This window comes from Erpetoichthys calabaricus, chromosome 3 (assembly GCF_900747795.2).
Source record: "Erpetoichthys calabaricus chromosome 3, fErpCal1.3, whole genome shotgun sequence".
Lineage (NCBI taxonomy): Eukaryota > Metazoa > Chordata > Cladistia > Polypteriformes > Polypteridae > Erpetoichthys > Erpetoichthys calabaricus.
In genome coordinates this window covers 285,125,100-285,149,272 of record NC_041396.2, presented here as the reverse complement: position 1 = coordinate 285,149,272, position 24,173 = coordinate 285,125,100, and the positions used below count along the sequence as shown (strand labels likewise).

General features: G+C 38.0%; 1 protein-coding gene across 2 annotated transcripts in view; it reads right to left on the bottom strand.

The window, feature by feature from the left end:
* The window catches only part of si:dkey-33c9.6 (active breakpoint cluster region-related protein), a 191,962-nt gene that overhangs the window by 149,133 nt on the left and 18,656 nt on the right, over positions 1-24,173 (bottom strand). Inside the window, exons 2-4 of one of the 2 annotated variants that reach the window (XM_051924339.1) lie at positions 21,515-21,591; positions 14,584-14,705; positions 3,591-3,695 (exon numbers count right to left, since the gene is read on the bottom strand). In XM_051924339.1, the coding sequence (XP_051780299.1) occupies positions 3,591-3,695; positions 14,584-14,705; positions 21,515-21,566 (279 nt within the window). In that variant the 5' untranslated portion in view covers positions 21,567-21,591. The remainder of the gene's footprint in view (positions 1-3,590; positions 3,696-14,583; positions 14,706-21,514; positions 21,592-24,173) is intronic. The other variant, XM_028798470.2, reaches the window with a different exon arrangement.

Sequence of the window (24,173 nt, the reverse complement as noted above, 5' to 3'; positions counted from 1 at the left end):
AAGAAATACTAACCAGACTACACTTCAAATAGAAAAAGCAAGACCAAAATCACAGTCAAAAGAGAAGCTGAGTTATAAGTTGTTTTCTTATCCCTGACTAACCTACTAAATCAAGTTGTTTTGTGAAGTTAATCTAATGCATTGATAATGAGCAGTTGTATGTCACCATCTTAAATAGGTGGGATGAAATGACATTATGTGTCACATAACCAGTAACAGTCAGAGCAATCATAAACAACATTGACAAAGCTATCAAAAAAACACACACACACAAAATGTAGGCACCTGCAGCAAGTCTGCCACTGAAAATGGTGTCCCCATGATATAACTAACCTATAGAAATAAATATGCAAATGTCCTGAAAAGGAAAACAATTAAATCAGTTAGGTAACAAACAAAGGCATATCACATCACATTATAAGACTCTGATTCACTGACTGTATTTTTTGAATTATTAAATTTATATTGTTCTCCACACAAACTTAGTTTATCACAGTCTATCACTGACAGCTGGAGCACATTAGGAAAGTAGATGTCAGGAACCAGGCTTTGACAAGGTACCGGCCTATCACTGACTACAATCACTTATTTATCTAGTACAATGCTTTTTATATCCCTCTATCCATCCATCCATCTATCTATCAGACTACTGCTATATAATGACATTTTTATAAAACTATAAATGTAGAATTTTCTGTTTCATTGTTTTCTATGACCTGGCAAAGGCCTTTGACTTTATCAATTGGAAAGACCTCAAGAAGATTCTGTGTGACCTCAGATGTCCCCCATCAATTCATTACTGCTCACTGATTTCTTAACGTCGTCCTCTGTCTTGAATCAATGACCACCCAGGTGAAAATCACACGGTGCCAAATCTGGCAAATAAGGAAGATGTGGCAATACCTCAAACGTCAGTTTCTACAGACAAGCCTTGGTGTTTTTTGCAATGTGTGGGCTGGTGGCCATTGTCTTGCAGCAAAAGGACTCCTTGAGACAGCAGTCCCTGCCACTTGGATATAATAGCAGACTTCACATTGGTCTCCAGCAAGTCATATTAAGTTGCACTAGTGACTGCAGTACCCATCGGTTTGAAGTGTTCAACACTCGGGTGCACGAGTCGTTGCAAGGACAAGACAAAACATTTTATTCTGCTGGACTCCATACACTGGATGGAGGGTGGAGACTATACTGAGAAATGACATTATCAGTTCTGTTAAGGTTCGTTCCATTTTCTAATAAATTCCATTTTCTAACTTTAGCTTATAACATGTATACAGTATATATATTTTTTTTTACACCCAGAGAGACCTTTGAACAGTCTGCAGTGAAAAGTTAACTTGTTGTTTTTTCGCCCCACACCCTTATCAATAAACCACAAGGTACTTAAGTTTTTCATTCTGCTTGTTACAGTGTGGAACAACAACTTTTATCAGTAAAAGAAGAACGGCCCTCTGTCACAATTTATCTGACCAGAAAAACTTTCCTAATGAGTGTTATATTGAGAGTTTTATTTCACACATCAGAAATTAAGTATTTATGTACTATAACAAAGTATATTTTAAATTTCAATGCACAGCCTGCAAAGAGAAAGTTTGAAGAGTATCAAGATTCCAAAAGTTGCCAAAATCAGGAGACTCTCAATAGAAAAGAAAGATGAGATAGGCCAGCTCTTTTTGTTATCTCCTTCAACCAGCATGCATGCACTCTTGCAGCAAAAGACATATCAACATAAAAAAGAAACAAGATAAATTAAGAACAGACAAAATTCAAAAATAAATAGACAAAACTGCAAAAAGAAAAGGAAAATACAAAGTCAAAGTCCTCCGGAATTCATTCATCCTGATGAATAGCAGTGGCAATGACAGCAGTGATTGGAAAAACAATATAATTTTAATATTAAATAAGGTACATGAAGAAACATGAACAGAGAACAGGCTAGTGGCAGAATATCAGGAAGTCAAATTAGAAAAATGACTATCAAAAGACCCAAAACAAAGTAAAAATTGGTATGGAATAATCCATAAGTCCATGTATATTTCCCTTTAGTGATACCCCAGAAAATCACTCAGTGGAAGACTTTACAATACAATGTATTCAATTTTACTGCACAATGATATCAAGTCAAGTATGTTATATATAATATTTATTATTTACATAAGAAAATGTAAAGTACATTGAGCAGGAAATTGAAAGAAATGAACAATTTCAATAATTTGTAATTTAAAACTAAACACATTGGATCAAATGAAGTAAACAAGCTGCCTAGATAGACAGATTGGTACAGGGGTGGCTAAATGCCTCCAGGCACGTCGGCCTTTACAAATCTATTGTATTGTGTGTGTCCACGTTTTTTTTATTTCTGTCTCTTCAACACCAAGCATGGGCTCTGGTAGAGCAAATAAGCTGTCAGTTATCTTCAGTATACATTTCTTTGAGTGTGTGACTGTGTGTGCCTGCCTCTGTGTATGCATATATGTATATTTTAAAAATTATATACATCAAAAACTACTAATGCAAAAAATGATGCAAATCAATAGGTCTGGTCCCATGACTAAGCAGAGAAAACTGAAAATCCCGGTTAAATTAAACAACTTCGATGGCAGTTGTGGTTGTATATAGGTCAAACTATTTTTGACGGACATGGAGATAAGTACTGGACCAAAAACAATAGACCTGGAGACTGTGACAAGACCAACACAATGGAACTTATTTGAAGAAGATTGGTAATTTTTTTTTTGGAAATTATCTTTGTCTATCTATTATCTTTGTACATCGGTTTTGTTGGAAACCACTTGTTCCAAAAAGTTCTCTATTTGCTAAGATGTACACACCCTGGAGCTCAACACAAGGCAAAACAACACATAATTTTTGGAACAAAATTGTAATTTTAAGTCATGAAAATCAATTTTCATTTCCCACACAGAAACACATACAGACGCAAAGCTAAAAGTAACTTTTCCTGATAATTTGAACATCATATTATCAAAATTTGAACCTAACTCGATAGCAAAGTTTTGACCCCATCACCAAATTTCCATTAACATGGAATTCGGAAGTTCAAAACCTATCAATAAGCTTTTCCCTAACTCATTCACAAACTACCATTTTGTGTTTAAGATTTGGACAAACTGAATACCGTGTCACCATCTTAAACACTGCCGCCATGATGACACATCAAATAGCCAGAGCACTTCCATGTGATCAGCAACAGACCAGGCAGCTATAAACAGTATGGTTGTAGCCATGAAACATAATTCCAAAATGACTTGACATCAAATATGCAATGTTGAAAATTAATAGCTGCCAGTAATTTTTTGTGACAATAATGACCATATAAAGTTATGATAACAATAAAGATGAACAAAAATAGTTCAGAATAAATCTATAGGTATAAAAAAACATGATTCATTTTCCTATTGTATAAATAAGATCACCTGCATAATGCAGTGAATGAGCTGAAACAATTATGCACAGGCCTATCCTGCCTGACCTCAGATGCCTTCCTCAAGTCATCACTGCCCTAATGTTGTTACAACACCACATTAGTAATAATTAATAACAGCAAAAATAATTTGATGCTTAATACTCACCATCATTAGCGTTTCAAGCTCATAGAGGTAAAGCTGTTCACTGTCCAGGATACTCTTTAAGACCACCATTCTCTTTCTCAACATCGATTCTGGGTCATAGTTACCCTAAATGCACATTAAAAACATCATAGATTAACTTGAGGGTAACCATAAGCCAGCAATTATACAAGCCAAAATAGTCAAAAGGCCACAAAACTAAAGCAAAAGGGACACACCAAAGGGAGATGAAGAACACAGTTGCACAAAACAAATTAATCACATAGTAAAGAGGCTGTGGCTGTCATCTTGGCTTCTCTACAGCTTTCAGGTGATTGCAGATTGAAATTATGCAGCACCTGAGAGTTATAATTGACAGAATTGAATTGAAGAGTAGAATAAGACAGCAGGACAGGTAGAAAACAACACAAAAAAATGCTCTCAAACCAAAGTCTAAGGAATGGGGGGTAAATCTAATTAAATAAAAACAAGGAAAAATATTCTAAAAATCAAAACAAAGATGAAGCCATAACACTTAGGAGGCCATTCACAGCCACAATTCAGTTGACCCTGCGGATCCCAAGTAAGGTCTTGCTGTTAGTGTCAAGCTTTGAACATAAAAAACAAAAAAGATCAGACAAAAACAAAGAGAAAACTGCTAAAAAGAGGAATGATTAGTTTAATCTGAATAAATAAAGGATTTATTTCAGCATCTGAAGCATTTTTTGTTATAATGAACAAATAGGCATAGTAATTGCCAAATGCTAAAGTTTTCATTTAGTTTTTTTTTTTCCTTTTGTATAAAATTCTGCAAGGCTCTAAAAACAATCATTCAGTTTATTCATTCTTGCCAAATGACTATCCATCCATCCATCCATTTTCCAACCCGCTGAATCCGAACACAGGGTCACGGGGGTCTGCTGGAGCCAATCCCAGCCAACACAGGGCACAAGGCAGGGAACCAATCCTGGGCAGGGTGCCAACCCACCACAGGACACACACAAACACACCCACACACCAAGCACACACTAGGGCCAATTTAGAATCACCAATTCACCTAACCTGCATGTCTTTGGACTGTGGAAGGAAACCAGAGCGCCCGGAGGAAACCCACGCAGATACGGGGAGAACATGCAAACTCCACGCAGGGTGGACCCGGGAAGCGAACCCGGGTCTCCTAACTGCGAGGCAGCAGCGCTACCACTGCGCCACCGTGCCTACCACAGGTAAAGACAGATATTGCCTTTACTCCCCATAGTGTTGCAGTGAACAGTTTATTCAAATCCAAAAGTGTGGCAACTGCAAACATAATTCTTTTTCTGGTAATGCTTTAGTTTAGGTACTGCAAAAATACATCTATTATTCCTTTACTATAATGGAACAAGAGCTTAACATACACCTCTTTGTGTCTTCAAAACACTTGTAAACTATCAGTAAAGTGTTTCTTCATCTCTGTAATGTGACCTACTAACAAAACGTCACTTTGGAGTGGTCTGTGAATATTTCATATTAACAAGTAATGTTACCATCATGTCAATTTGCCACAGTGCACAGAGATGAATAACTCATCTACTAATGTTTTATAAGTGTTATAAAGACCACAATAAGCATTTGTTAAGGTCTTGTTACATAAGAATAAATGAGTAATAGATGCATATTTGCAGTGCCTAAACTGAAGTGTTACCATTTTTCTACACATTTATGTTTGGGTCTAAGGCAAAGTCATGACCTGATCTTGATGCAAAAGCAACAGGACTGGTAAATAATTATCTGGTATCCTCTCATGTGCTGCCTGTCTTTGGACCTGTCACTCTTCCTACCCATCTAATTAGGTTTTTGGCAACATTTACTGTGCAACAATCATGCAAGTGGAGGGTTTAACAAATAAATAAGGAACACACCCCACAGTGAGTATGATAGCTTTTATCTGCCTGTGTTTTTGTTTTATCTCTGGGATTTTAAAGTGTCACAAATTTTATTTTTCATAAATTTGTTCTAAATTAATTTTGTTTATTTTCCTGATTTATTTCTGATTACCATATATACTCGCGTATAAGTCGGATCTTGAAACCCGAAAAATCGATCATAAAATCAGATCCTGACTTATACGCCTGTTCAAAAATGCAACACTTGTTTTTTTTTCTTTTACATCTTCTTACCTACTCTAGTCTCGCACCAGTTTCTCAGATGCATTGAATTTTGTTGCAGCAACGCATTACCAATTTCTTTCACTACTTCAATGAACTTTAATTTAAAACTAGCTTCATATTTCCATCTGATCAAACGTTCCATCGTAGATAAGGGATGCTCTAATGATAAAGGTGTATGAGGGTATAAGATACAAAAAACAAAAATCAGTGCAAACGTTGCTTCAGAATATTTCAGGTATTACCATGTGCTCATTTAGGCACAATAGAGAGAGAGAGAGAATGGTTAGGAGCACACGCTGATACAGCGCATAGCAGCACCCACATAGAAAAAAAAAAAGGCACTGTGCTCCATGGTTACTCTCTCAGGTGGGCGTTAGCATATTGTGAGCAGGGGTGCTGAACGCACCCCTAGAAGACATAGACACTCCTCAAAATACCTCTCTTAAGAATGCTGATAGACTACCTTCACATTGCTCCCTTACTTGCTGGGCTTACTTGCGGCTCCTCTGTCACGTGATATGCTTCTCGCGCAACACTTCACATACTTAAAAAGCGTGAACAGTAGCTGTCCTTGTTGGCTAATTGCTTTGTTTCTGTCTCCTCCCCCAGAGATCCTCTGATCCTGTTGGGGGTCCCGCTCCCGTTGTACACCCCTATGATGTTTGTCTATTCTTTAATCGAGAACTAACTGCATACTGTGCTCGTTTTACTTCTGAAAGAGACATGTTTGTTTGAAGTGTTTGAATAAAGTTCCTATCTCTAAAATCTCCTGTGTTTCTGTGCAATTCTGTGACCCGGGCGTGACAATATCATATTCTCTTGGACCAATAGTGTAAGTTTTCCACATTCGACTTATATAACCAACATTATAAAATATCAGAAATTATACGATAAAATCAAGTCCCGACTTATCCGCGAGTATATACAGTATTATAAACTGGATAATTGAAACACCAGTTTATTACAACAGGCTTAATTGTACAGTGGTAAGTCTGTTCACTTCAAATCAAATTTTGCTGTTCATTAAGTATGCTAGCCCTTACGTCCATCTTTCTTTGTGCTTTTTGCTTCCTCTGTTCATTGGACATCGCTACCCTCTTAAGGATGTTAGATGACATTACACTAGTGCATGGGCTCCAGACATTTTATCGATTTATATATAGAGAATTTTAACATGATGTTTTGACATCATCATGTTGTCATTCTCTTTGTTGTTTCTCTCAGTCATCATTGTTTTGGAGCTCTTGTTTCATGGTGATGGCCACATTGTTAATAGCACTACATCACGGTCCTCACACAGCCAAAGGACACAGCCTTCCTAGCTTGAAACACATTTTTTATTCTTTTTATTCTGTACACGTACTTTTGTGTTCACTCCTGGTGACAATAATTATTGCATGAGGATGGACCAATGACAAACAAGAGCCCATTTATCTGTTTACTACTTAAACACTACACTGTTTACTTACTTATACTGAATAGGGCGGGTCATACAGCACATACAAAGCATTGAATTATTACCATTACTATTAATTTAGCAGCCAAAGCACTTTAGTTCAGAATCACTCTAATGCCAGTTTTCCTTCGTGTTTACATACAAATCTGCTAGCCCTACTAAAACATCAGATAGCATTAGCAACATAAATTGTTTAAATAAAAATAACAGCCTTTTAGCAAAGCATTTAAGTGTTTGAGTGTACTTTCAAAAAAGGACATACAGCAACCAAGGAACCCAGGTTTGCACAGTGGTATAGTCCTTTCCCCATCTCCCTCTAACCATCTTGCAATTTGGTGGGGCATCTTATAGTACTGGAGATGATAGAAATACCATAATGATACTTTCTAAATCACTCTGCTTCAATAAGTGTCTTGTGCACAGGAGTCCTGTGCATATCCCTTTTAAATCGTTGACTGTTTGGATTAATAATTATTGGTTAAAATGATGCTTACATTATTTTTTCTTGGATAAAATGCACAAGCAAATCAAAAATCATTTGTCCTATTGGTCAGTCCAGTATATTTTCCGCCATTTTTTGGTTTGCTCTTTTCCATATCTTCTGCTTATTCTCTGGTCATTGCTGTGACTCATTGTCTCAATGTATGGTCATCCCAAAAATGTTGTAGCTTGTTGTCTAGTCATGCCAAGATGGTGTATCTTGTTATCTGTCCACCCAATGATGATATGGTCTACTCCCCTTTTATTATGTCCAACAACTGATTTCTGAGTTCATCAGGCTTTTTAAAGAATCTCTTATGCCACTTGAAGCAACAAGGCCAAATAGTTTGGCTTTTCTCCACTGTACTGCATAACAACAGTGTTCATTTTGCATATTTAACTTATCAAAGTAACTAAGGCACACTTGATTTAAGAAACAGAATAATACAATTTATTGATAAGCATAAGTATTGAAATATGATAACTGGTTGTTTACTGGTATTTAAAATTCCAATTTATCTTGGCACAGATAAATAGTTTTATGATACCAGGTCTTTATGGATGATGCATAATGTTGTGGGAAGTTGCTGCTTTGTTATTCTTCGTGGTTCGAGTGGAAGATTGTTCACTTCTTTCCATATGCTGCATGATACATGTTAGTGCTCTTGCTGCTGTTTCCTCAGCTTTCTTTCTGCTGTCTTTTGCCATTTTATAGGGAAAAGGCATTACTCATTCTGGCCCAAGAGTTTAGATGCTAAAGTTCCTGTTCTTGAAGTCACGACTTCTCCTAAGCATAAAGAGCACCGTGCTTAGATTGGCAGACTGGATCTCAGCTTCTTGTTCATAAAGATAAGAGTTTGTCGAATTCGGTTCTGTAAGCAAAAGGCTCATAGCTTTTAGATTTAGAGAAGATTTTAAAAGGTCATTTTAGAGAGTTCACCCTCCCTGAGAGAATCCCCTTGGAGTTCAGTGGTTGCCCAGAAAATATCCCAGAGAGACAGAGAGAGATTCTTCTTCCACCTCAAGAGATGGGGTGCATGTGGTTTTAAAGGAAGGCTGAATCTTCTCCTGATTGGATTAAAGTCACTTCCAGATACAAAATCAGTATCATCTAATAATCTTCTGCCTATCTTATTTGTCATCCCTTGAATTATACTGTAGATCTTTGTCCTTGCTTGAGTCTGTTTCGCATCTTCTGAATGAAGAGGTCGACAGAGAAGCCTCTGGAGAGATGTCAGGTCACCTCCAGTTTACAATTTTGTTATCAAACGATGTCCATGTACATCCTAATAAAAGGTTCAGTCATTTAGTTTGGAATGCAAGCGGGGGTCATGTGCAGCTGGATGCTTGCATCCCTGTTAAATCTGCTTTCTTAACATGCCTAGCTTAGCAGAATGGACAATGCACACTTTGTCATCTACTTAAATTCACACAAAGTTTAGTAAATGAGGCCCCTGGTCTGTGGAAGGGTACTAAATTGGTGAACAGAATGCAACTACTTCCTCTTTACAGATTTCTCATTAGGAAAATAGTGAATTGTAGATGCAGCTGTTGTGCCATCATCTTTATCTACTTCAAAATAATACCCATTTTCAGTGTCACTCCTTTTTCTTATTCTTACTTAAGGCCACTACCAGCACAACATCTTTTTTTTTTCCCAAAACGCATCAACTCAAGTCAACTCAAGCTATGTCAATGGCTTTATTGTCGTACCATCCATACACCGTATTGCAGCATACAGTGGTATGAAATAATATTCCCCTGGACTGTGGTGCAACAAATCCAAAAACACAAGACAAATGCAAGACAATTATTGAACTGTACTATATTATAAAATAAATAGGGAAACACATAAATAACCAAATAAATAAATAGTAGGCGAATTAATAGATAGTAAGTAAATTGAAATAGTAATAAATAAATAATAACAACAACTAATAATTAAAACATTAATAGCAAATATAACAAATGCATTCCATATACGGGCAGTCCCTGGGTTACGTACGAGATAGGGACTGTAGGTTTGTACTTAAGTTGAATTTGTATGTAAGTCGGAACAGGTACATTATTTTAATAAATGCTATTTTTGACCGACTGTAACCAAGTGCTCTGTCAATGAATGATGGAGTTTCACCTCTCTCTGACCTTTTTATTATTTCTACTTTATTTTCCATGGTGATGGTTTTTCTCTTCTTTATTGTATCACCAGCACTTGCATCAGATTTGTGTTTCAGAGACATTCTTGAAGGGTGAAGACCAAAGGTTAAGATGAGCTCTTCTGCACAGCACTGTACACGTTATCACAGCAGGAAGGCACCAGTCATAAACACATCTGATGTATTGACAAGAGACAACTTCCTGCTATGTGCGTAACAGTATAAGCAGGCTTGATATTGAGAATGAATGGTGGCGGCGAGGGGCAGTTCATCACCAGCCCACCTCACAGTCAGCTCCAATACAGTATGCTGTAGAACGAACACAGTGCAGCTAAAGGCGAGTAGTGAATCGCCCAACCCCAATTCAACAGGCAGCCATCCGAGGCACACTACAATGCTACCCCTGCCGCCCCGTTCAGCCACAACTGGGTCACCACTTGCAGCATTACCAGCCGTGTGTGCTGGGCGGGCAGTGAAACACCCCCCTCCGCTCCATCCAGTCTGTGTCTAGTCAGGAGCAGCAGCTGCGACGGCGTAGTGGGTGGGCAGTGAACCATCGTCCTGTACACGAGCAATAGCTGTGGCCCTGGTGACTATGGACCACGGGTCACCGCGTGCCGCCGGGAGCCGCGTGAGGGACACTACACTACGTGAGCAGCGAAATCGCCCCCCTCCAGCCACCACTTGCAGCATCCCCAGGCCAAAGATGACAGAGCGGCAGTTACTGAGGCGCATGTGTCGCAGCTGCGTCCTCGTTTGTAAGTTGTAGGTCGGGTGTCCGTAACCTGGGGACTGCCTGTATAGTAAATAATCTAGCAGCAGCAGATCTAAGGGCAGGGGGCAGCACAGAGTTTACTGACAAGGTGTAGAAGCCGTTAAAGAACCTGGCAGAAATGGTTTGAATGCTACAGAATCTTCTGCCAGATGGAAGTGGGATAAAGACACTGTTTGAGGGGGCAGTCCTCCACACTGTTTTAGGCTTTACAGATATAAGGCTTCACAGAGATGTCTTTCATGGAGGACAAAAAGGTCCCAACAATCTTTTCGGCTGTGTGCACTATCCATTGTAGGACCTTGCAGTAGGAGACACTGCAGTTCTCAAACCAGATGGTGATGCAGCTTCTCAGTGCTCAGAACCCATTCGATACGACCCCTGTAGAATCTGGTAAGAATGGAGGGAGGTAGGATTGCTTTTTTCAGTCACCAAATGAAGATACTGCTGTGCCTACTTGGCTATGGAGGTGGTGTTGATTGAATCAAGTAAGACCAGCTGCCAAGTACACTCCAAGAAATTTGGTGTTCTTCGCAGTTCCATCGCAGAACCCTCGATGTGCAGCGAGGTGAGGACAGCAGGGGCCTTTCTGAAGTCAACAATTATCTCTTTTATCTTATTCAGATTAAGAAACAGGTTGTTGCACTTACACCAGTCTGCCAATTATTGTATCTCCATTCTGTAAGTCTGACTCATCCCCATTCCTGACAAGACCCACCACAACTGTGTCAACAACCCTAGGTCCAACCCAAAATGGTAAGAAAACGTTTGAAATTCTAGAGGAGCAAGGTGAGATAAAGTCCTAAAAATCCAACATGTAGCAATATACTGAAATGCATGGATGGCGCAGTAAGTAATACGAGGATGAAGCAAGCAGCAGTCAGTAACAGATAAGGAGGGCTTCAGTTGGTGGGCGCACAGTAATTTTCATAACACCTGAGGTAAGGTGCATTATTGCTGCCTATTCTCTCTAACCCCTATATATATTTATTACTTAAGAGTTGCTACACTTAATTCACATACAATACATATTGCTGTATAGCCTTTGTGAAAGAATTTATTCTCTATACATTGAACAAAAACATTTTAACAAATAATATTATTTCTGGAAAAAATGTAAAATAATAAAACTGATTAGCTTTAAAACAATAAAACTCACAAAACTGGTATGAAAAAACATTTAATGTATAATACAAAACTGAGCGTGAAGCAAATCTCAGCTGTGTCGCTCCTCTTGCACGCTTCCCTGAATACCTCAGCTGTTTCAGTTAGTCCAGAAAGCTAAAAGGTGTCTGCCATTTTGACTAAACAAGCACAATGCAAACTTATGAGGCTATTAACAGACATTGTTACTGGCATGTTAAAAATATTCCAGAAATTAACAAAATTTTACAAAATGACAGTATATATACATTGCGATGTGCATGGGCACCAACCCGTCTAAAGACCTGCATTGGGAGGAGGGGGCAATAAATTAAAGGTTACAACTTGGTTAATAATCCAGCAAAATAATAATCATAAAAATAATCCTCAAACTGGTGCATAACTGGAGGCAGGACTACAACAGCAGACTTCAAACATTGCTAAAGATTTGGTTAAAAGTACATGCATCTCTCAAATGGGCTTACATTAAAACAAAATATCATCCTCTGAAGTTCACCATCATCAATAATTTGATAATTACACTCTTCACATTTGTTATAGTTGCATTTTTATCATTGCGACTTTTCTCTACCACCACTCCTGAAGTACTCACAATTTTTAAAAAGTACTATATACAGTAAATAGGAGTTCACACTGAACATTTCTGTGCTATTATTTCATATAGTACTAAAAAAAGTTACATGACAATGTCACCCTTACCAAAGTACTTCCTAAGGCAATTGCCTCGTCGTGTCACTCCATGTGCTTATCAAGTGTGGATGGGCAGGTTTAGCATGAAATTTGGGGAGACTTGGGCTGGCTAAATGACACCCTGGAACCGCGCTTACTTCAAGTATAATTAAGAGCAGAAACTATCAAATCATTGCTAAAAAGAACATTATCCAATGATACTGCATTTCAGAACTTCAATAGGCTTATAGAGGGCTGGCATACTTTTGATGGACCTGAGTGGTTCATCTAGGTACCATTGATGAGGCCTATGTGTTGTTTAGTGTTATACTGTAGTGTTTGTTATGCAGTTATTCTTTATACCTCAGCTCATTTTTCAACTAACATTTTAATCTCTACTGCTTGATTACTGCACTCTAATTCATTGTTTAAATTTTGCCATCCAAAAAAAACAATACCACCAGTAAATTAAGATTTTACAGTAATAATGGAAATGACACTGCAGTGAGCTGGCATAAGCCTAAGTTGACCTGATTAGCACCATCGTTGGAGGAAGGCTCTCTGATTCATCATGGTAGCAGATCTGTGTTCTACTAATGTTTCACATTTTATTCTCATGCCCTATCCTTGTGTATAAATATATCATTAAATAAATAATTATTCTCATTTTTTAATTCTTCACAGTTCTCAGCAATTCCATATTTAACACAGAGGGTAAATAAACATCATTGATAATTATTTTTTCACTACTTTAGTCACTTGAATCATTGCACCAGATAAGGAATAAGTGAAGTGACCGTTCATATGATCTTTTCATAATTCATCATTACCTCATGCTGTGCCCATTATAAGGTGAAAAGGTATGTCTCAGTTTAACTAAACCTTAAACACTGAGCATTTACAGTGGCAGTAATCTATTCTGTGTTTTGAATGATAATTATTTTACATTTTAACAATAGGTTTGCTTTCCACTCTAACTTTTTACTAATGTCATGTAAAAAAATATTCTTCATCAGTGATCCTAGGAAGACATTAAAAAGGCTGCTGATAAGAGAGGGGTTTAGTCTGTCTAGCTCGGTATGCAACCATTTTGATCCTCTCAGAAACATGAAAATGAAGAAATCTTATCAGGTGTAAGTCATTGGTATAATAAGCAGGTTTAGCTTATCTACTGGGATGCAAGTGAAATGCAAAGGCAAATCAGCCACGTTCACTAAAGAGGTTAATCTGAGTACACATTTTCTGACATTTCCTTTTTGTGGTTATGTGACATTTATAATTTATATTGAACATACTGCTGAACAGAAGAACTAGACAGCTGACATCCAGTACATCAATTACAAAATGACTAGTGGCTCCTGGATCAGGAAAGAGACTTCCACTGAGCCAGCATATGATAAGACCATTCACTGATGTGCAGTACAAAGGTCAGATTCCTCTTCCTCCTTGTCATTCTCAAAATAAATTGCCACTTCCAAATCAGAAACTAGACTTTCGGGTGTTCCTCCCCTAGTGCAGCCTAATTGATGAGTTTATTGGGAAGCATCATTCTTTGGGTTGAAGCAAACTATAAGAATGATAATTATAATTGATGGCCAAGACTAGTTATTGGGAATCTCACTTTCCAGGCTTGAATCCTCTGTGTGTTTCTGAGGCTTGGTTTGCATAGGATAGGTATGCAGGTTATGAAGCATGGGTGGAAATCCTGGGCCAGCGGAAGTTCGACCTCTGATAAGACTAAAATGTTATCAAATGTCACTTTTCCACTAGTAAACTCCTGCTTCCTGTTTTGTTTCCTTGAATTGAACTAGGCAGATCTGAAAATATCATGTTATGTATACATAGCCCCATATTATATTTTATTTTCAGATTTTAAATATTACTGATTATTCCTGTGCCAAACATAAGCTTATTTGCCCCAATACCAACTCTGAGCACAAACCAGAATACCCTCTGAACTCTCTTTGTGAATAGGACTGAGGCCAACAGGTAAATACTTTAAATTTGAGATGAAGGAAACTGTCATCATCTTCCCTATTTGCAAATGCATCTGATATTCTGACATTTTGGAAGCTTGATTCAGAAAAGCAAATTACATCAAAACCAAAATCCATTAGACACCATATGAAGATTACAGTATGATATATGATATTTGAAGATGGCAATTTACCGGAACATCGAGCAATTCAATGCTGTCTGAGCGGAGCAGGCTTCGAGGTGAACTGGATGGAGGGATGAAATCAACATCTACATCAAATACTTCTTCCAGATCCTCTTGTTCCTTTTTAGCTACTAAGAGAATAAAACAAGGTTTGATACACAAAATCGTAATGGATTTTTAGTCAATCAAATTACACATTTTTCAAATATCTAGTCCTTTAAAATTGTTTTGGAGTCTGGGGAGCAAGAGTCTTTTTCAGCAATATATGAAGCAAGCTTAAGCATTGCACTCCTACACCACGCTGGCCAATTTAGAGTCAGCAATTAATCCAACGCATATATTTGGGATGTAGGAGGAAAACAGGTGAACCTGAGGACAAACTGGCAGACACATAAGGAGAACAGGACTAGGCTGGAATTCAATCCTGTGAATAACTAGAATTAACTATTTTCCATAATGCCCAACTTTATTATAATCGATCTATCTATATAAAAACATAAGTACGTTATTTCAGAAAGTACCATTTTGCAGCTTTGCGCTAAAATTACTTGAATTCATATTTTTCCCACATCAAGCAATACTCAACGACTCAGAATGTCAAATTGAAAAAGGGTCTTTAGATTTTATTTATTAAAAATAAAAAAACCTGAAATATCACTTTGGTATAAGTATTCAGACCCTTTGCTATAACACTTGGCTCAGGTGCATCCCATTCTATTGATCACTGTTCAGATGTTTGTTTGGAGTCCACCTATGGTCAATTCAGTTCTGCCATGAATACAAAAAGGCACACACCTGTCTACAGAAATTTCCACGGCTGAGTAAAAAACAAGTTATGAGGTTGAAGGAATTACCTGCAGAGCTTAGAGACAGGATTATGTTGAGGCAAAGAACTAGGGAAGGTTGCATAAAAATCCTGAACCACTGAACGTTTTCAAGAGCTCTGTGGCCATTATAATTCTTAAATGAAAGAATTTTGGAGCAAACATGACTCTTCAGAGAGTTGGCCACCTGGCCAAGCTGAGCAATCAGGGGAGAAGTGGTAACCAAAAACATAATAGTTATTATTTTTCAGCTCCAGAGAGTCTACGTGGATGTCATAGAAAATTCCAGAAGGACACCCATCACTGCAATGCTCCACCAATTTCAGCCTCAGGAAGGAGTAGCCAGACAGAGGACTCTCCTTAGTAAAAGAAACATTAACCCACTTTGAGTTTGTAAAAAGGCACCCAAAGGACTCTCAGACTGTGACACTAAAGATTCTCGGGTCTGACAAAACCAAGATTGATCTGTTTGGCCTCAATCTTAAGCATCATGTCCAGAAGAAACTAGGCACTGCTCATCACCTGTGTAATACCATTCCAATGGTGAAGTACAGTGGTGGCATTTTCATGCTATGGGGATGTTTCTCAGCTGCAGGGACTGAGAGATTTGACAGGGAGAAAAACAAAAAAGACCAAACAGCAGAGATGTCCTTATTGAAAAAAATGTTCCACACCACTCTGGACTTCAGACTGGGCCAAAGGTTCACCTTCCAACAGGTCATTTTCCCAAATAAAGATAACATAGGAATTTCCATGCGTGGCAAAGCCAGAACATGGACCTGAACCCAAGCAAAAATCAATGGTGAGACCTGAAAAATGATGATCTCCTCCTAATCTCACAGAGACTGAGAAAAAGTGCAGAGAAGAATGAGAGAAAATGACCAAATCCAGTTGTGCAAAACTTGTTGCACAAGGGGTATGAATACTTGTGTCAATGTGGTATCTCAGGTTTTTTATTTTTAATAAGTTTGCAAAAATATCAAAAATCATCCTTTTTCTTTGTTTTCTTTGTGGACTATCTTGTGTTGCCTAATTATTGAAAAATAATTTAAAGGCTGCAACATAAAAAAAATGTGTAAAAAGTAAAGGGGTCAGAAGTAATTCTTGGAGTAAGTCTTAAATGCACTTCTTTTTAATTTCCATCAGTTTCTTCAAGTATATTATTCACTATTTAATAGATAGATAGATAGATAGATAGATAGATAGATAGATAGATAGATAGATAGATAGATAGATAGATAGATAGATAGATAGATAGATAGATAGATAGATAGATAGATAGATAGATAGATAGATAGATAGATAGATAGATAGATAGATAGATAGATAGATACTTTATTAATCCCGATGGGAAATTCACAAATAGAAAGAATTCTGCTGAATCAATTTTATTTGATAAAGTTGAGAAATGTAAAAGCCTGGATTAGGCCCTTATGTAGCCTGCTTTGCTCATGAGAAAAAATGCTTAATTTCATAGGCCTATCAGAGTCCAGGAAGAAGTGACATGTATTAGGAACCGTAACGGCAAACTAAAATATGCTGATAACAAAACAGTGACTGCTCTAGATTTGCATTTTCTGGAGTTCAGAAGTTAAGGAGGTACTAAAGAGGTACAGTACCTAGCAAGTGGAAATTTTGGAAAGATAGAACTACTGCTTAGATTAAATAGGCTCAAGTCTAATAAATCACCAGAACCAGATATAATTTATCCTCATATTCTTAAAAGGGCAGTTAGCACATATATAAAACTTTAATGTGTATTTTTCAAAAACAACATTGCATATTGGGGGCATTTTTAAGGACTGGAAAATAGCAACCATTATTAAAAGGGTAATTTTGCCAATTGCTTTTTTGAGGTGATCAAGAGATTAAGTTCCAGTTATGTATGTTTAGTTGCTTTCTAATACTTTTGACAATAGCTTCTATGCAGTTCTATTTTTTACCATTATTCTGCTGCTGCCATTTTTTATCTTTTGAATACCTGAAGTGCTTTGTACACAAAAAATGTACTCTACAAATAACATGCATTATTATTATTATAACATCTGGGATGTGCACATCTCTAGGTAAGATTGGTTGATATATAAATTAAAATAGACACTACTATGTGAGAGATGGAGTGACAACAAAGAAACCTGAAAAACAAGCAAGATACAGAACACATATTTAAAGGTTTAGACATTGGCCAACAACAGGCAAAGACTGGGCAAGTTGTTTTTTCTCTATTAATGTATTCAAATAAACCATCACATTAAAAATTATAAATATGTTATACTTTATAAAGTATTTAGTACAGTCTGGATATAAAAAAGAGTGAACATGAAGTCCCAGTTACAAGTATATTTATACTTGGCAACTTCTGTCTCCTCTGATACACTGGCATCACATTCACGGCTTGTTCCTGCTCTGTGCACAGTTCTGCCCAAACTGGACTGTGTAAGTTCAGAAAATGTCTTGAAGATGGGTTTAGAATACACATGGATGGATGGATGGATGGATGGATGGATGGATGGATGGATGGACAGCACATATTATTTAACAAGCCATAAGTTCTCAATGCATTTACAAATACAGTATAATAACAAAAACATGCATACATGATCTGAGTGTATCCATCAAATCACTCTAAGAACCTTAGAAGTTTAACAATCAAGAGAAAACAATTAGCGTGCTGCAGTGGTGGCACTGCCGCCTCACAACAAGGAGATCTGGGTTCATGTCCCAGGTACACCTTTTGTGAAAACTACCCACTCACCCTATGAGTGTGCTCTGGTTTCCACTCAAAAACATGCATGTTGGGTCATTTGGCATTGTTAAACTGGACCATGTGTGGACTGGCACCCTGTCCAGAGCTTTTTCCTATCTTATGCCTGATGCTTCCTGGGACAGGCTCCAACTTCTACGTGATCCTGTGCTGGATAAGCGGGATAAAACTCTCTGTCTATATATAGAATATACAACATTCTATATATATTTATTGAATGGAGACATGGCCAACAGGTTTAGTTGTAATGACATGAGTGTTATGTGATCTAAGAGACATTGACCATGGAATGATTGTTGGTTCCAGGCACTGTGGTTCTAAAATTTCAGACACAATTTACAGTTACAGTTAACATTTTGTTATTTGGCTGAGACCTTTATCCAAGGCAACATTTGAGATAAAATTTGGTTATGGTTCTTTTGACTTTGGGTTTTTGTTTTTCTAATTAGACCATAGGCAAGTGGAGTGACTTCCTCATGGTTACACAGTTGTCAGTAGCAGATTTGAAAACACAGCTTCAGGGTTTGAAGTCTAAAGCCTTAACTACTACATCACACTGCCTGCCAGTTTAAAGAGAACATAGTAAGAAACAAACTTCCCATGAGTATCGCTTATATTAACGAGAGAGGTCAGAGAAGAACAGATAAATTAATCCAAACACATAGAAAGACTGCAAAAACTAAAATAAAATATAAGTGGCGTGCAGGGCATCTCTAAGCACACACTTTAAAGTAGATGGGCTACAGCAGCAAAAGACAATACAAGGCTCCTCTCATGTCTTCAAGGCTAAGATGGGCACATGATCGGAAAACCCGGACAAGAAGATTGGAAAAATCTGCCTGGTCTAATGAATCTCAATTTTTGCTGGTTGCAGGGTCTTAATTTGGAGAACATCGTGAATCCAAGGATCCATCCCACCTTGTTACAGCAAGCTGGTTTAAGCCTAACACACACATTAAGTGTCTTAATATCTAAATGCCAAAGCATAGTTAAGTATTGTTGATTACCAGGTGTTGCCCATTAAGAAGTCTGTCTCTACCTTTTCCAGATTAAAAATATGCCATGTCACAAAGCACAGACCATCTCAGGCTGGTATAATTAATCCAACAATGGCTTCAGCTTACTCCATGTTGAATTGCAGGCGTGTAGTGTGAAAGATTGGACGACAAATTTATGGTGGAATAGTCAATCCCTGGGGCAGCAATTGATCTGGGAGGAAGAGCACACAAATGTCCCGACCCCTTCCAATGTGTCCTGTTATGTTATTGACAGGGTTTTCTTTCCTTTTTGTTTCATCTTATTGTTGTCCATTGAATATTATATTATTGTGAATATTTTTATCATAGATGTTTTTCATGTCTATTCTACTGTATTATATCATTGTTATATAAATCCTATTTTGTTTATTAAGTATTTTGTAATTTGTTAATTTTGGTAGTCCTTACCCTGTCTGTGTTGAGCCTAAAGGGGTGGGGCCCCAGTTGCTGAAGCTGTGAGACCACCCTAACTTTTTATTATCACAATTCCTATCCTTCCTTCATGTTTTCCATGTTCACGTTTTTATTTATCCTATTTGAAATAGTTGGCTCAGAACTGCTATTTTTGTTAACATCAGGTCATGACGTGGTAGCCATCCACATCAACAGTTGCTATGAAGAGCAGTCTAGGGCTGTAAGATTGAATGCCGCTATTTAAATAGAATTCAAATTTATTTAAAAGGGGTCTTATTCAAAGGCATACAATTGTAAAGGACCTGTTGTTTGTTTTACCTGCACTAATTCTGGCATTGAGTTACTCCAGACATGGTATGCAAAGCTCAGTATTTTACTGATCTATTTTTGCTCTTCACTTCTATGATCAGCCTTTTCATAATTCTGAATGGTGAGCTTGTTATCTTCATTAGTAAAATTTACAGCACAACATTTTTTTTTTTTTTATTTTGGGCGGCACGGTGGCGCAGTGGGTAGCGCTGCTGCCTCGCAGTTGGGAGACCTGGGGACCCGGGTTCGCTTCCCGGGTCCTCCCTGCGTGGAGTTTGCATGTTCTCCCCGTGTCTGCGTGGGTTTCCTCCGGGCACTCCGGTTTCCTCCCACAGTCCAAAGACATGCTGGTTAGGTGGATTGGCGATTCTAAATTGGCCCTAGTGTGTGCTTGGTGTGTGGGTGTGTTTGTGTGTGTCCTGCGGTGGGTTGGCACCCTGCCCGGGATTGGTTCCTGCCTTGTGCCCTGTGTTGGCTGGGATTGGCTCCAGCAGACCCCCGTGACCCTGTGTTCGGATTCAGCGGGTTGGAAAATGGATGGATGGATTTTTTTATTTTTTATTATTTGTTTGTTGTTGTTTTTTTTTTTAATCCCACTAGTGTGCACTTTGATCTCCAAGTATACTGAGAGCAGTTTTTCTAAATGCTTCTTCTGTGCCATAAAACAATCATTTTGCATCTGATTCTGTTCCATTCTCTTTTAAACCTGTAATCCCTGACTGTTTAATGCAAAGACCTTCTCATTAAAGCAAATGGAAAATAACTCTCTTAATTCTGATTTTCCTTTAATTGTAAATTCTCAGTTTAAAGAGCATTGTCTGTGTCAGCCAACACGCAATGTCACACAATTACTCTCCATCCTACATGCCTGCTGGTTTGACACATAATGCCTAAAATAATTAGGTTTACAGTATTTAAAAATATTCAGGCCACTTTATTTAAAATATTGCTACATCTCTAATGGAGAAAAAAAAGTAGATTGTGCAGACCATGACTTGATACTGTGATGATCCTGCTTTTCTGGGTGAGTCCACATTTCATTTATTCTGAATGCCGTGAAATAAAAGGTACCCTGTTGCTGCCCATTTGTCACCTCCAAAATTATAAAACATGCTCCTGACATCTGGCTTCCGCTTGTCCATCCCCTGGCACCTCCCATTTTGTCCAGATGTCATGCTGTAGTCCAACCAGGATGCCTATCCATTGTGGCACTCACAGTGTATATTTACATACATACACAGTATGCACTGTACTGTAAGATGTCACTTCACAAAAAAATTTTGCTTTTTGTTTTTTTTGTTTTTTTCTGGCTGTGGAAACTCCAGAGGTTTATTTTCACCAACATCAAAACACATGGAGTTTTTCTTTTCCTTTTCTCCCTAACCAATCTATCATTATTCTGAATTTTCCATTTGTCATTCTTCATTCACTTTTTTCTATGACCTTTTAGTGAGAAGTCAATCAGCGATGAAGGTGTAGAAGGAAGAGAAACTATCACACTGAACACTTATCACTATAAATATAAAAATCAGCAAAATATGGAAACTGTTTATAGTAGATGGAGCAAATCAATCAAGGCTCTTACAGCTTACCTTGAACACCATATTCTTGTAGGTAATTTACGGCTTCACTGTACAGCTCCATATTTTCAGGCTCTTGAAAATGTCTGCTAGAATAAAAAACAAAACAAATGAGTGTACTGCTGATAATGCTTAAAATAAACCAAAGCTATCATCGCATATGCAGTCATTCCTGACTTATGATCTTCATACAACAGGATTTCCACCTGTCTGCTTAGTTGCATGTATGGTGCACACAGCCAGTGTCCAGGGTTTAAATCCCAGGGTGAAGACGTTCTATCTGGATTCGCACATTCTCCATCAGTCTGTCTGGATTTTCTGAGGCTCTCTGGCTTTTCTCCCATATGTATAAGAACATAAGTAAACTTGCTGTCCCAAAATGGCCTTATGTAAGTGTGATAACGGGTTATAAGTCTGACTGGGCTCTGTAGACTGTTACTCTGTCCAGGGGTGGTTGCTGCCTTTTGCCCAGATCCTCTGTGACCCAGAACTGGATTGGACATTGTATGGTACATTAGAATGGTACTTTGTCCAGAAAACGTACTCATCACCTTGGACAATGTCACATTTTATTGTTAAACAACATTGAATTACAGTGGATGGAATATGGTATTCTTATTGACACTGACAACAATAAATGACTCTTTATTGTCAATGTGAAAGCAGATCTCTGCAAAATGGTCTAAATTAATTACAAATATAAACCACAAAATAATTGATTACGTAAGTATTAACCCTCGCTAACATGACACCCTGTGGTGGAATGATATGTTGCATGTAAGTTGATTAATATTTTGCATGTCTTTATTTACAGAATTAGCACTTTGTTATAATGTTTACAGAGAAAGGAAAATGGACCAGAACTTTAGGAATGCTGGTTTTTAAGACTGAATTGCTCGCCACCTTTGACAGAAAGGGACAGTTTCATAGCTTAATGGCTTAAATTTCACTTTTTGGTTGTTTGTTTGAGGGATGCTGACAAGAAATAAAACTATTTGAGTTTGGGGGCTGTGTCTGAGATAATCCTTTGCTGAAAGGCCTAGGAAGGTGTGCATTTGTCAGGAGCTACACAGGGACAAAACTCATGCCCTCTGCCATGTTGTATCCTGACCAAAGCAGACCACTTAGGCATGTGCAGATGATGAGCTGACCAGGAAGAATCATCTTGCATTATCAGGTTGTATAGTCTTGCTTTACAAAGCCACATTCTATTGGCTTGTATGTCACTAGTTATAATTAAATGTATTACCTATAATACATAGTTAAAAGTGTAGCTCTTTCTCCTGCCTGTCTAATTGCCTGAGCTAATAGATAAAGAAGTAAAGGTGGAGGAAATGATGAATCAAAGTTGAATATCTGACCACAGAGTGGTAAGTGTATGGGATTTAAGGCCATTTGGTTAAGTCTAAATAATGAAGAATACCAAACGGGGAAAAGGGTCACCATAGGGTCCTACACAATAACAGAACTGCATCAATGAAGGTCACATGTCTAGTGTTTTACTTCTTTGTATTATAAAAGCTCCTGTATCTGGAAGGGCTAACTTGTGGAGATTCAGTATAGCGAGCTAATCTACACAATGAAGAGAAAACAACACAAGAAACAACAAACCAGCATATTAATTCTATTAGACCTCAGTCCAGCATTTGACACTGTCAGACATGACATTCTACTGTTTAGAATGGAGAACATGCTGGGTATCTCTGGCACTGCCCTCCAGTGGTTCAAGTCCTATCTGACTGATAGGCAAAAGTTTGTTAGCCTTGGCAACAGCAGATCCAGCTTAGCGCCAATAGCTATGGACTGGGTTATCATTTTTATGCAGATGATACTCAATTCTACTTCAAAGTTAAAAGTGGAACTTCATCAGAGCTTTCTCAGATCACAATCTGCCTTAGTGAAATTAAAACCTGGATGGAGCAGAACTCTTTAAAATTAAATTGCAACAAAACTGAACTCCTGCAAATTGAGACTAAAATGCAACTTAATAAAATGAGCTCTTTCCCAGTCCATCTTGGCGGTGATCTCATCAGACCTGCCTCTACTGTAAAGAATCTTGGTGTCATTTTTGATTCCTCCCTCTCTTATTCCGCCCACATAAATCACATTAAGAAACTTTCTTACTTTCACCTCCGTAACATATCCCGTGTTCGCTCCTTCCTCTCCTTCTCTAATGCTGAGAAACTTGTCCATGCTTTTATCACATCTCGCATCGAGTATTGTAATTCCCTACTGGCAGGTGCCCCTTCTAATCTTATATCACAGCTCCAGCTTATTCAAAACTCAGCTGCAAGAGTCCTTACTCTTACATCATCACTGGCTCCCTGTGTCTTATAGAATCGAATATAAAATCCTACTAATAACCTACAAAGCCTTAAATAACCTCGCGCCAAACTACATCAGTGACCTTCTCCATCACTATGTGCCTGCCCACCCACTAAGGTCCTCTGAATCTGGAAATCTTGCTGTGCCCCACACTAATCTACACTCCATGGGTGACAAGGCCTTCAGCTGTATACAGTAGCTCCCAGACTCTGGAATGACCTACCAAAATTAATCAGGTCAGCTGACTCTGTGAATTCTTTTAAAAAACAACTCAAAACTCATCTGTTCTGGAAGGCTTTTAGCTCGACTTGACTTTATTACCCTTCTCTCAGTTTACCTCTCTGTC